The sequence below is a fragment of the Phocoena sinus genome, chromosome 16 (genome assembly GCF_008692025.1).
Source record: "Phocoena sinus isolate mPhoSin1 chromosome 16, mPhoSin1.pri, whole genome shotgun sequence".
Taxonomy (NCBI): domain Eukaryota; kingdom Metazoa; phylum Chordata; class Mammalia; order Artiodactyla; family Phocoenidae; genus Phocoena; species Phocoena sinus.
The window spans coordinates 59,626,243-59,639,585 of NC_045778.1; the positions used below are offsets into that span (position 1 = coordinate 59,626,243).

Genomic DNA, 13,343 nt, shown 5'->3' on the forward strand with positions numbered 1-13,343 from the left:
TTTTTATTTCATACTCTTTGATTTTTTTTTCTTGGTAGTAAATCTTTTGCTTTTACAATTTAAAGTGTTCTAATAGAGTGTTTAACATAGAACAAGATATATGTTTAAATAGACAAATGTAGTTTATAAACTGCTATAATATAGATTCAATTTTGGGGAAAAAAGTCTTAAAAAGTACATCTGGTCAAAATGCTGGCTTATTATGCAATCAGGTGTTAGTGATTAAGTCTGGGTGATTTTTCTACCCTTGTCTAAATATTCAAATTTTCTGCAATGAACATGGATATTTGGGAAGAAAATCCCAATATATGTTAATCGTTGTTTTTTATTAAAAATCCTAAAATGATTTATTTTTTGTTTTTAACAGTAACACATACTAATGGAAGCTATAGAGACTTTGTTGGTTTTTTCTGTTGTTGTTTTATTTTTTTTAAGTAAAAGTAGGTTTTCCCAGCACCTAGTAATAATATTGTTAATTTTTTGGTGAACCTCTTTCTAGTAATTTTTTTCTCCTTGTAGCCATATTTGTCTGCAGAGTTGAGGCATTTTACATGCTATGGCCTTGTGATCAGAGCAGGCTGTTTCTGGTGTGTTTCAGATGAGCTTCTGATATAGTGATGCCAGTACCTGGCTCCTGTTGCGTGTGTATTATTAGCCTCGTGGTGTTGAGGGGACCCTGGTATATGTTTTCCTGGCCTTGTGTAAGCGTTGATTCAGTCGGACATAGTTCCTCTGGGACATTCTGTTTGATTGCACAAGCTGATTTTAGTACTTACATCTGTAGCTTGGTCAACACATGGAGAGTCTTGACCCCTGAAAGTCTGCTCCAGGGTGCCTTGTCCCTGGTGTGCCTTGTCTTGCTCATTATGCCCTTTCCCTTGTCTAGGTACGGGCCTGTGTCCTCTGCGTCCATCCTCGGACCAGAGCTGTACGGCTGAGCCTGCGCGCTGCCTTCCTGCAGCCCGGGCGTCCACTCACCCGGCTTTCTTGCCAGCAGCTGGGAGCTGTACTGGATGATGTTCCTGTCCAGGGCTTTTTCGGCAATGCCGGGGCCACGTTCAGGCTGACGGATGGGGCTCTGGCCTATGCCCGGGTAAGGAGGCTCTTTGTTTCATCACGATCTTATCACCAGAAGGACTTTGGGGACACAAGTTCTTTTCTGCTTCCTTCATCCCTGGGTATTAGTTTCCTATTTTTGAATTTCCCCAAACGTGGCAGACAGTTCATAAGGACTAGAACAAGGTCTGTTTGTTATATTAGAGTGCCTTAAAATTGACTTGCCTTAATTGATACCTGGTTGACGGTAGGTACAAGAATGAGTTAGGATCTACACCAGGGCTTGGGAAGGTTATTTTAAAGGGCCAGATAGTAAATATTTTAGGTTTATGGATCATACAGACTCTGTCCTAACTACTCAGTTTTGTTGTTATAGCCTGAAAGCAGCAAGGACAGTATGTAAATGAAAGGGCACGGCTGTGGTCCAGTCAAACTCTTACTTACAAATATAGGCACTTAATCGTGAGCTGTAATTTATCGACCCATGATCTAGACTCTTCTCTGACTTTATAGAGATCCTGTGATAGTACAAAGCAGTTCTTTAGTTAGAGCAATTATTTTAACAGGTAATCAAGTGCTGGTTTTATGGGAGGTGACAAATGTACTGAGTCAACTCCATGTCTGATTTAATGTCTGATTGCCTCAGATCTGTTGCTTCTGGCTGGTCCTTAATCACTTGGTACTTTGTAGCTCAGCCATCTCTCCAATTCTAAGAAAGTCTTCAAACCTGAGACCTTCAAGCCAGGGAACACTCACAAGTGTAGAATCATCGACTACAGCCAAATGGATGAACTGGCTTTGCTCTCTCTGCGGACGTAAGTCTGTCACTAACTCGTGCGGGGTGTGGAGGTGTGCTCCCGTGCCCACAGTGTCTCCTGGCCTGGCTTGGTGAGGATTTCCTTTCTTGCCAACATGATTTTGGTAGGCCTGAATTTTAGGCAGCCTCTGTCCTAATTTATTTAATCTTGTATTCGCCTTTTGTTTTAGGTCTGTTATTGAAGCTCAGTTCCTTAGTTATCGTGACATCAAACCTGGGGCCTTGGTAAAGGTAAGACCTCAAGCATATAATTAGATACTCCACCACCTTCAGATAGTCTTTAGTTCACAGGTTAACTGTCAGCTCATTAGTCCCCATGTGGACACGTTTAAAGTCATATTCCTTCTCTTTGCCTGCTACTGGGATTTCTTTTTCTTCCCTCGGGTAACTTGTAATTAATTTCAAGGTGAGATCTTGCTAATGCCACCCCACTACGCAGAGGCAGTAGGTCATCAGTCCTGGGATTTGATGGTGTTGATTAGACCAGGTCAAAAGTTAGTTCTTTGGTAATTGAGCCAGCTGGGATATTAGTGAGAATCCAGTTGCTGCGCCTGTCCAACCACTTAGCCCCAACTGAGCAGCTCCCCTTTATATGTAGAGTTCATTCCTTAGGAGACATAATCCTCTCCGTTGGATAATGAATTTGTAAGGCAGATTGAAAGAAGATCCTCACACAAAAAGATGTGAAGGTTCTCATAAATAAACCCTACTGCATCCAGATCACTGTGGGGTATGTGCTTTGTCCCTATGAGATCTGGAATAACAGGCACAGTTAGCTCAGGAAGCTGTGCTTCGAAAGAGAGGTGTGAGATGCTTTGTTGTAAGAAATATAGGAAACATATTCTTGAGGCATCATGGCATCTTTTCCTAGGGCAAAGTGATGACCATAAAGCCATACGGGATGCTGGTGAAGGTGGGCAGGCAAATCAGGGCCCTGGTACCTCCCATGCACCTGGCCGACATCCTTATGAAGAATCCGGAGAAGAAGTACCACATTGGGGATGAGGTCAAGTGCCGGGTGAGCCTCCTGAAGGGTCGCTGGTGGGGTTTTGGCCATATGGGAAGAGAATGATGCTTCTCAGCTGAAGTTTCTGCCTTTTTCCACAAAGTGACCTCATAATATCTGCAGTCCTGTGCTTGGCATTGGGAAGAGAAAACTGGGTCCCTGCCCTTGATAATTGTATGGTATCATTGGTAGTTAAAATATCCATACATGAAGAGAGCAGGCCAGGTGGTTTGGTGCAGGCTGTATGCTGTGGTCATATCTCAGAACGGGGAGGTGAGGGTAGGCTGGGGCAGCAAGAATCATTGATAATCAGTGAAGATCAATATGATCAATAGCAACTACCATGTAACATGTATTCTGTGCCAGTTGCTGTGCTAGGCACATCGTAACACGCCTTACTTCATTTCATCCTTAAAATGGGCCTATGAAGGAAGTACTGTTATCCTCATTTTGCAGATGGGGAAATGAAAGCTTAGGCAAGCAGAGTATCTTGCCCAGAGTCACACAGCTAATAAATGGCAGAACCAGTTTTCGAATTGAGCTCTATTTGACAATAATGTCTTCTAGATTTCTGGCAGAGGTGGGGCTTGAACTGGAAAGGATGGGTAGGATTTGGAAGGTTGAGGAGGAGCAGGCGTTGTGTCAGGCACGGAAATAGCCCAGCCAAAGCTGCCGAAACTTGAGTGTTTTATAACAACGGCTTGGATCCTGAGAGAAGCTTCAGAGTTGTGAAGATTAGACATGATAATACACAGTGCTTAGGGCCTGGTGTGTGCAGACACTTAGAATGTTGGATTTTCTTATTTTCATTTTATTTCATTGTGGACTCAACAAAGATATTGATTACCCATTGGTACAAAGTTTTATAGTGGTGGGGTCAGGAAGTTAGAAATAGAGGAATTTCTCTGCCCTCGAGGAGATGACTTTTTGAGGAATGAGAGGTGGTTGGCGCACTCAGTCTTAGTTTATAGCTAGTCCACAACACTTGAGGGGGTAAAGGTTCAGTCATTCATTCTGTTAGACGAGATGCAGTGGTCCAGGAGGGAGAGGGAGCGGAGGCAGAGTAGGAGTAACCGACATAGGACTCTCTGGAGGTGCACTGGGATGGTGAGTGTTGCTCTAGGCCCAGGAGGGGACTTTTGGGAGGTAGTACATTTGAAATAGAGATGAATGCTCCCTAGGTCGTCATCCAGCAGGAAGCGGGGATGGTCTGTAGCTATTATTCTCAGAGAGAAAGAGCAGGTTTTTAGGGACTGACCATGGCTCTCAGGGGGATGCAGAGACCAGCTCAGTGGCTCTCTTGGTAATGGATGACTTGGTCACGGCCAGTATCCTTTCCCTAGGTTTTGCTTTGTGACCCTGAAGCCAGGAAGCTGATGATGACCCTGAAGAAAACCCTGGTTGAGTCCAAACTTCCTGCCATTACCTGCTACGCTGATGCTAAGCCTGGTCTGCAGACACACGGCTTTATCCTCAGGGTCAAGGACTACGGCTGCATTGTGAAGTTCTACAATGACGTGCAGGGACTGGTGCCCAGGCATGAGCTCAGTGCCGAGTATATCCCTGACCCAGAGAGTGTCTTTTACACTGGCCAGGTAAGCCTTCCCCTGGATAGGCTCCTACCGTTGGTGACCCCATGAACACAGATTTGAAGGAGTAGGAAGGCTACTTTTTAAGGGTTACAGAAGAGAGCATGTTGGGTAGCGGGCCTGAGCCAGCTAAGTGGAGGAGATGGAACAGAACAGAGAGAAACCCTCAAGGGAGCTCAATGGATGCTAACAAACTAACGAACCTTAGGCCCTCAACCTAGAAGAAATTAATCACCTGTTATACACTAGTGTCCCTCACATCAGAAATTGTTCTGAGGCCACTATCACCACAAGGGGGCACTGCCCTAAATCCGATGAGTCTGGGTCTGTCTAGGAAAAAGTGATTTTTTAAAACTTGGGATTATACCCCAAAATTCATTCATGTCTTTTGTCACCCGAAAGGCTGACTTGTGGGGATTCTGTGTAGCTCTCAGTACGTTTCTCTTCACTGCCTTCTGATCTGATCCTGGGTCTTGGTGAATCACCCAAGGCCTCTGTGGTGCTGGTGGGGGGCACCTCTCTCCAGGGCCAAGCAGGTATGGTTTCTCACCAGGTGGTGAAGGTTGCAGTGCTGAACTGTGAGCCATCCAAAGAGAGGATGCTCTTGTCCTTCAAGCTGTCAGGTGATCCGAAGGAAGAATGTGCGGGACACAGTCAGAAGAAAAAAAAAGCCATTAACGCTGGGCAGGTACCTGGACTTCTCCAGACAAATTATTTTAGTTACGGTGGTAGAGAGCAGGGCGCCACTGACACCTGGGGTGCTGGAAACCATGCATGGGGATGATCAAGGAAGCTAGATAAGACTCTCGGGCTGTGTGTCAGAGCAGATGGACTGTCTAGGAAGGAAAGTGCGGTTACGGTGTGGCTTGTTAGCAGTGTGCTGCTGCCCCCTTTCCTCTCTGGTCCCTAGGACCAGCCCGCAAAACTGTCTTTCCTTTGGGACCCAGTGGAGGGACCTGGGAGAGGAGTGATGTGAGCACCAGATGGGTCCTGCTGTGTGTGTGGGTGTGTGTGCCTGTTGGGGCTTTGGGAGTGTGGGGTGGGGAGTGGGAGAAAGCTGCTTCTCTGGTCTCGACCTCTCAGTCATCCCTGGTGCTGGATACTCGATGCCTCTGATCTCTACCTGACCCGCACGAGTTGCTCTCTGCTCAAGACAAGCGCTCTTTTTTGTCTTCCTTTTCCCTGAGTAGTTGGTGGATGTGAAGGTTCTGGAGAAGACCAAAGATGGGCTGCAGGTGGCTGTCCTGCCTCACAACATCCCCGGCTTCCTTCCCACGTCTCATCTGTCAGACCACGTCACCAATGGCCCACTGTTGCATTGCTGGCTCCAGGCAGGTGACACCATTCACAGAGTCCTATGTCTGAGCGAGGGTGAGGGGCGTGTCGTATCCTTTACTGGTCTCTGGGGGGCCGTGGAGGTGGAGGTGTGGGAGCTGTGGGCCCTCGGCGGGGCGGGGGGCGCTGGGGAACTCCGGGTCAGGCTCTGCTCTTAGTTGGAAACTCCATGGGAAAGAAGTCGGCCCTCTGACTGCAGAAATACCTCCACAGACCAAACCAGTGGGCAAGCCTGCACTTTGCCTCTGTTCCCCTGCTGGGCGTTAGAGCAGGATCGAGGTGCTGCTGGCAGATGCAGGTGGTCAGGGCAGAGGGGGAGCCCAGGGTGTTGGGGAGAGGGCCACGCGGCACTTCAGGCCCAGTAGGACACTCCCAGTGGCACGACCAGCCTTCTTGGGGCACTGAGTGCTCACGCCTGAGTTGGAACAGTTAATAAGTACCTGCTGTCCTCTTTTCTCTCCTCCGCCTCCCTCTGCTGGGATATAGGTCTCAGAATATTGCTTTCGGTCTTCGTGTGGGCGCTTAGAAGGAAGACATTGCCTCCTTTCTTGCAGAATGTAAAATCGATTCTCCTTAGAGTGGAGATAGGCAGAGGAGGGGAAATAGGGTTGGTTAGTGTGAAGATAGGCAGGAGGATGGTGTCACGGCCGGTCCAGCTGCCAAACCACAGGGATGAGCCTTCCCCTTAGGTCCCCTCCGGTAATCTGGAGGTGAGTTAATAAGGGCAGGAACGAAACAGTGATTCCCAGACTTCAGTGTGAATCAGAATCCCCTGAAGGGCTTGGTCCAACACAGCCTGCTCCCCGTGCCCCCCAAGTGTCTGATTCAGTAGGTCTGGGCTGGTGCTTAAGAATTTGCCTCTCTAGCTAGTTCCCAGTGATGCTAATGCTGCTGGTCTACACACTTAGAGAATCACTGTGGTAGAGAGGGTGTAGAGTGGAGAACGGAGATGGGAGAGATGGACAGCTCATCTGTCCTTTCTGGAACATTCCTTGACGAAGTGCCACTAGCTCCTTTGCAGGAAGCCAGCTTTGGTGTCTGCAGTAGAGGGTGGCCAGGATCCCAAGAGCTTCTCAGAAATCCATCCTGGAATGCTGCTCATTGGTTTCGTGAAGAACATCAAGGACTACGGTGTGTTCGTCCAGTTCCCGTCAGGCCTTAGTGGACTGGCTCCCAAAGCTGTAAGTTCACCTCCCTGCACAAGGGCCTTTGAGGGGAGACAACAGGGACATGGAACCTGAGGGTTGGTGGGAAAGAATCTATTCTCTTGAAAGATTTTCAGGGGCATGACACAGATGCACCTGGCTGAGGGGGAGTGGAGCTGAGACTCAGTCTGCAGTCCTCTTGCCCAGCCTGTAAGTCTTGGCTCAGGGCTGTGTCCTGGAGGAAGGGGCACCTTTTCTACTTCATGCTACAGCATTGGGTAGGTCATTGGGTAGCAGACTTTTCAGACTGGAAAAGATCCTAGCGATCCCGTAGTTGAACCCCCTTTCCGGCGTGCTGCATAAACTGACACCCAGAGCGGGGAGGAGTCTTACCAAAGCCCGTGTAAGATGGTAGTGAGCAAAGGGCTCATCGCTCATTCCTGCCACAGACAATTCATAAGTGTTTCATCCTTTCCGTAGGTGTGTTCCCCTGATGTTTTGCCTGGGCAGGTCTCATTTGCATCCCCTGCCAGAACAATTTTAACAATGGGAGAGGGGGGAGGGCCCCAGAAACATGCACAGTGAGGGGCAGAGAGTTGCTCTGGGGCCTTCTCTGCTGGGTTGGCAGCCAGGGCGCCTCCTGTGTTTTTACGAAAGGGGAGGTGAGCTGTGCTCAGAGGGCTGGGGGGACCTTCCTGGGGTCCATCTCCTGCCTCACACACTTCTTTCTGGGTGTTTCAAGTGGGTTGTCTTAATAGAGACGTCCTTTCCTTTCTTCATTTTGTGCCCGCTCTTCCCTTTTAGATCATGAGTGACAAGTTTGTGACCTCCACAAGTGACCACTTTGTCGAGGGGCAGACGGTCGTTGCTAAGGTGACCAACGTGGACGAGGAGAAGCAGCGGATGCTGCTGTCGCTGCGGCTCTCGGACTGCAGTCTGGGGGACCTGGCCACCACCAGCCGCCTCCTCCTGAGCCAGTGCCTGGAGGAGCGGCAGGGTGTCCGCAGCCTCATGAGCAACCGAGGTGGGGGCAGGAGGGCGGAGGATGAGGGCCAGGGGTGGGGCGTGTGCGTCTTCAGTCTGTTCCGATGAGTTGTTGGTCTTCCCTGATGTTAAAAAAATATGGGTAAACTTTTGTTAATGGGAGTAGGATCTCCATAAAGTGCACAAATCTTCTAGAGTACAGCTCAGTAAACATTTATAAAGTGAACATCCCTGTTTAACTGTCATCCGGATTCAGATAAAAGATCATTACTTGGTATCCCAGAAGTTCCCCTGGGGCTCCCTCCCAGTTCAGAATCAAAATTTCCCTGAGTTCTGTGACCTCAGGTTTGCATTTGTTGTGAATCCATTCACTTCTTCACTTTTTGTTCCTTTATTCGTCAGATGTGTAGTGGATGACAAAATGGAACAGGGACCTGCTAGAAGACTTTGGGGGGGGGGGTGGTTATTAGTCTGACCCTACTAAGCTTTGAACCATTGTGTAGATTTGTTGGAACCCTGATGGGATTTGGGAATAAGAACCTTGAGAAGGTAGATTCCAAACAGAAAGAATGAAAATTCCGAAATCAAAGGAAAGCATGTGTTACTGGCATTCGTTGGCTATTCCATGAATTATGGCCATGTGGGATGAGCAAGGGGCATAGGTCTCTGCCTGTACTGGGAATTTTCATGGATATCAGACATTTTTACCAAGAGCAATTTTGCCTTCATAGTGGTTCCAACGCTCCATGTTGGAAATGTCCTCCATGTGTCAGCATATTTCCAAAGGAAAAGAATGGTGAGTGTCATTTCATCTTGTTAATCCCTATTTCCTTTGGGTCTCTGGCAGACTCTGTGTTGATCCAGACGCTGGCTGAGATGACCCCAGGGATGGTCCTTGACCTAGAGGTGCAGGAGATGTTGGGAGACGGCTCTGTACTGTTCAGTGAGGGCCCAGTGCCCGGCCTGGTCCTAAGAGCCAGCAAGTATCATCGGGCAGGTGAGTGCATCTCTCGCCCATCATGGTTTGTAGGGGAAACCACTTGCCCGTTGCTTCCTCTTCTGGGTACAGAATTTCCAAATACATAGATGAGCTGATCCAGCAGAAATTTTTGGCATGCTTATCTTGTGTAAATGCAAATGAAGACAGCAGCATACTAAAGAAGGTTTTGGTATGAATCTCTTTATTGTTGTATTTGGGTAAATCTAGATTTTTATATACCAGGTTGCATAAATTGACACAACCTGAATGTGAATTATGGGAGCTAGACCCTTGGCTTCCCTAGTGCACATAAACCTGGGACATAGGTCTACTTTTCCTTTTTGTGCCTGTGGGCTGCAGGGCTGTTGGAGAGATGCTGTCTCTCTTCGCCCCTGCTCCAGGAGGGTGATCACATTGTGTTTGGTTCTGCACTGCAGGGCAGGAGGTGGAACCTGGGCAGAAAAAGAAGGTTGTGGTCTTAAATGTTGATATGTTGAAGTTGGAAGTACATGTTTCCCTCTGCCACGATTTGGTGAATAGAAAAGCTAAAAAGGTAAGCTTGCTGACTGAGGACTTCCATTCCCATGGTTTCAAAGGCGTTACACCCCTTCAACCCCACACGGTTCGCAGATACCTGTAGACAGGGTGGCCGTGTGCCTGGATTTGTCTGGGTCATTCCCAGGTGTACCTGTCACCCTGGTGTGCTTGTTGTTTTTGTTTTCTTGGCTGAGCCACGCGGCTTGCAGGATCTTAGTTCCCCGACCAGGGCTTGAACCCGGGCCCTGGCAGTGACAGCACCGAGTCCTAACCACTGGGCCGCCAGGGAATTCCCCTGGTGTGCTTGTTAGTTGCAGTGACTTTCACTGTGGTTTGGGCTGTAAATCACGTGGTCACCCTGATTAGGGCCAAGCAGGTGCTTGGATGAGTGAAGCGGGCCAGGTGTCTTAGGGGGTGGTGACAGTAGGACTCGACACTAGGACTGACAGACTGCGGAGTGCACGCACTGCCACAGAGGAGCAGAGACTACTCGGTTCCATCTCACTGTTGCCACATGAGAACATCTGGGTCTAGTGTTGGGAAGTCTGAATTTTAAGAGAAGGCAGAATGTGGATTTTTTATTTGAAGTAAACGTAGGAAATGTTGGAAACTATTTTTCTTTTTAAACATCATGTGAACCAAAAAAACATGTCTGTGGGTAGTTTTGACCTCCAGGCTGCTCATCTAACACCCTCTTCTGTCCACTTTTGTGTGGGCAAAGAATGGGTTCAAGGGAAATCTTAAAATGAGTGGTATCTTTCTCCGGATGACGCGTATATTTCGTCATCGTCTAAAGTACTTATTAATCCCCTAATCGCATAGGGTATGTTACAGAGAATTATATAGATGTAATCCTTAACCTCCAGTTGCTTATAATTTTAAGACTTTGAGAGACAAAGAGAAATAGAAAACAGTATTAACCCCTCACTAAGCTTTCTAGCAGGTCCCTGTCCCATTTTGTCATCCGAGTGAAGCTAGTGCATGTAAGGGCATGAGCACAGGTTGGATGTTGGAGAAAGACAGGCTACATGCCTTGCACACAATAAGCTCTCAGTAATGACTGTCTTTGTTGAGTGAGTGAATAAACTGGGTGGAGAGCTAGCTGCAGGACTAAGAGAGGGGGAACCACAGTGTCTTAAAGCTGGAGAACCATTAGAGGTCACTTGGCTGTGCATCACAGTCACCTTTAAAGTTCTGCTTTCACTAGTTCCGGGATAGGATCTCAGAATCTGAATTCAAAACAGAGGCTAACTCCAGGTGATCCTGATGTGGCTCCTTGAGTGTGGTCACATCGCCTCAGTGTACAGGAGGGGAAAGCTGGGTCCAGGGAGTGGAGGCTAGTTTGTTACAGCTCAGATTAGCCTTGAGCCCCCTGGACTCAGAGGACTTTCCCAGACCTACCCTGCCCAGTGGGTGAGGAACAAGTCCTTGTGCTCTGTAAGAAGCAGGGATGGTGGGTTTTCTGTTTTCCAGCTGAAGAAAGGCAGTGAGCACCAGGCGATTGTGCAGTACTTGGAGGAACCCTTTGCCCTTGCCTCCTTGGTAGAGACTGGCCAGCTAGCAGCTTTCTCCCTGACCTCTCACCTCAACGACACCTTCCGCTTTGATTCAGAGAAGTTGCAGGTGGGACAGGGTGTCTCCCTAACCCTCCAGACCACAGAACCAGGAGTGACAGGTCTTCTTTTGGCCGTTGAGGGGCCAGCTGCTAAGAGGACCATGAGACAGACCCGGAAGGACTCTGAGACGGTCGACGAGGATGAAGAAGTAGATCCAGCTCTGGTTTTAGGGACTGTAAGGAAGCACACCCTGTCCACTGGGGACGTGGTCACAGGGACCGTCAAGTCCATTAAGCCCACCCATGTGGTAGTGACCCTGGAAGATGGCATCATTGGCTGCATCCATGCCTCCCACATTCTAGATGATGTTCCAGTGGGCACATCTCCTACTGCCAAGTTGAAAGTTGGGAAGAAGGTCACTGCCCGAGTGATTGGCGGGAGAGACATGAAGACATTCAAGTATGGAGGCTTGGGGGAGGGACTGGCTTTGAGGGGAGATGGTGGTAATCGTGGGAGAAGGCATGGGAACTGAGGCAGTTTCCAAAAAGTTGTGCATATGTTAGATTTTCTTTTAGTTAACCAAAATATTCACCAAATAATCCTTTTGTATGTCTTTATTTTTTAATGGTGTATAATGTAGTGGTTAAGAGCGTTGATTTAGAGTCAGATCTGGGGCGAATTCCAGATTTGCCACTTAAAATTATGCGACCAGGAGTTAAGTAGTTACTCAGCCCTCTGAGTTTTATTTTTCCTAATTTGTAAAGTGAGAGTAATGGTAGTGACTACCTTGCAGGGCCATTGCAAAGATTGGAAGAGAGAACACCTAGCACTGAGTGTGCCTGGTGGGTCGTCTGACACATAGTTATTGCTCCGTATATGTCAGCAGTTACTATAATCCATCCTCCACAGCATACCTTAATTACACTCGTTTACTTTCAATCTAGTTACAGTATGTTATTGCAGCAGAAGTCCTTGCGATAAGAAAACCAAAAAGAGAATTCAAAGTCTAGCCAATGATTTGCGTATTAATTTCAGTAGCTGTGGGATCTTCAGTAAGTCATTTGTTCTCTCTAGACCTCAATTTCCTTATTTTTAGAATGAAAGAGTTGGAAAATTCTTTTCAGGGTTTAATATGACAACCCTAAAAGATCAGGTGAGCCAGTTCCTTAACATTTACTCAAACGATGAGAATGGAAGCCCTCAGGCCTGGTATTACCACTGGGTGGTGTGGCAGTGGAGTGGGCGGTTTTTTAAGCTCGGTGTGGTGGGCAGTTAGAAATTCTGGTCTCCCAATTATGGTGTTACAGAGAATAAGAGAAATGATTTGACATTATTTGTTTCTTCAGGTTTCTCCCAATAAGTCATCCCAGATTTATTCGAACCATCCCGGAGCTGAGTGTTCGGCCAAGGTAAGGGGAACTCCGGTGGTCTCACGGAGGGACCGCTGGGCTTGGAGTCAGGAACCTGAGTTCTAGGCTTGATTCAGCCAGGATTGTGACTTATTTTGCCTCTCTCTGTCCAGGTTGTCTTTTTTTCTCCAGGAGGGATATTTGTCTGGTTCTCATACAGCTGGTTAGAGGGATTATATGAGAATTAATGTGAAAGCTGTATTCAGGGTTTAAGTATCGATTTAAAGGCTGATTGCAGTTCTGTTTGTTGGCATGTAACAAAAAGAAACATTTTTGCTCTCAACCTAATTTTCTAGAACTCAGTAACTCCCTAAATAAACACCACGTAGCCAAGAACACCACGTAGCCTGTTCTTTGATAATAGACCACTGCTTGGTGACTGAGACTTGAGGTCATGTTCTGGTGGATTCTGCAGAGGGATGTTCCACGAGGGATTCTAGGTGGACTGGTAGGACTAGTAGTTCCGTGAAGTGGTGGATCCAGTTTGTCTGGGGTCATTCTTTCAGAGGATCTCAAGCATGTTGATCTATGGGCCTGTCTGCTTCTGCTTCCCCCATTGAAAACACCCAGCCTCTAGGAACTGATAGGCCATCGGTGACTGAAGCTAGACACACGTGACTGTGCCAGAACCTCTGCAGGGTCAGGCCCAGACCCATCCAGGTTTAAGTCTTATGTGCCTAGGATGTCATGGAAAGACCTCTTAAGCAGCTTTCCGAGCATAAGGTTTGGTCAGCATCCTGAAGGGATCAGAGTAGAAGTGGAATAGTTCTGAGAAGGCTTGTGTCTGAGGTAGGGAAATATTCCTGGAACCTTGAAGTACCAGATGCTAACAACGCTTACTTTGAAGGATGTGAAAGTAAGCCCTTTAGTTCCAGAATGATGAGATTTGGTGGATGCACACGTTCCTGTTTGCTTAATCTGTGGTTTCCT

At 47.6% G+C, this 13,343-nt stretch overlaps 1 protein-coding gene across 2 annotated transcripts in view; it reads left to right on the forward strand.

The window, feature by feature from the left end:
- Positions 1-13,343, forward strand: part of PDCD11 (programmed cell death 11) — a 42,050-nt gene that overhangs the window by 12,732 nt on the left and 15,975 nt on the right. For both annotated transcript variants that reach the window (XM_032607508.1, XM_032607509.1), the window contains exons 9-21: positions 887-1,093; positions 1,747-1,871; positions 2,044-2,104; positions 2,745-2,891; positions 4,223-4,474; positions 5,022-5,156; positions 5,659-5,853; positions 6,814-6,984; positions 7,753-7,972; positions 8,780-8,929; positions 9,349-9,464; positions 10,922-11,463; positions 12,351-12,413. In XM_032607508.1, the coding sequence (XP_032463399.1) occupies positions 887-1,093; positions 1,747-1,871; positions 2,044-2,104; positions 2,745-2,891; positions 4,223-4,474; positions 5,022-5,156; positions 5,659-5,853; positions 6,814-6,984; positions 7,753-7,972; positions 8,780-8,929; positions 9,349-9,464; positions 10,922-11,463; positions 12,351-12,413 (2,384 nt within the window). The remainder of the gene's footprint in view (positions 1-886; positions 1,094-1,746; positions 1,872-2,043; positions 2,105-2,744; positions 2,892-4,222; positions 4,475-5,021; positions 5,157-5,658; positions 5,854-6,813; positions 6,985-7,752; positions 7,973-8,779; positions 8,930-9,348; positions 9,465-10,921; positions 11,464-12,350; positions 12,414-13,343) is intronic.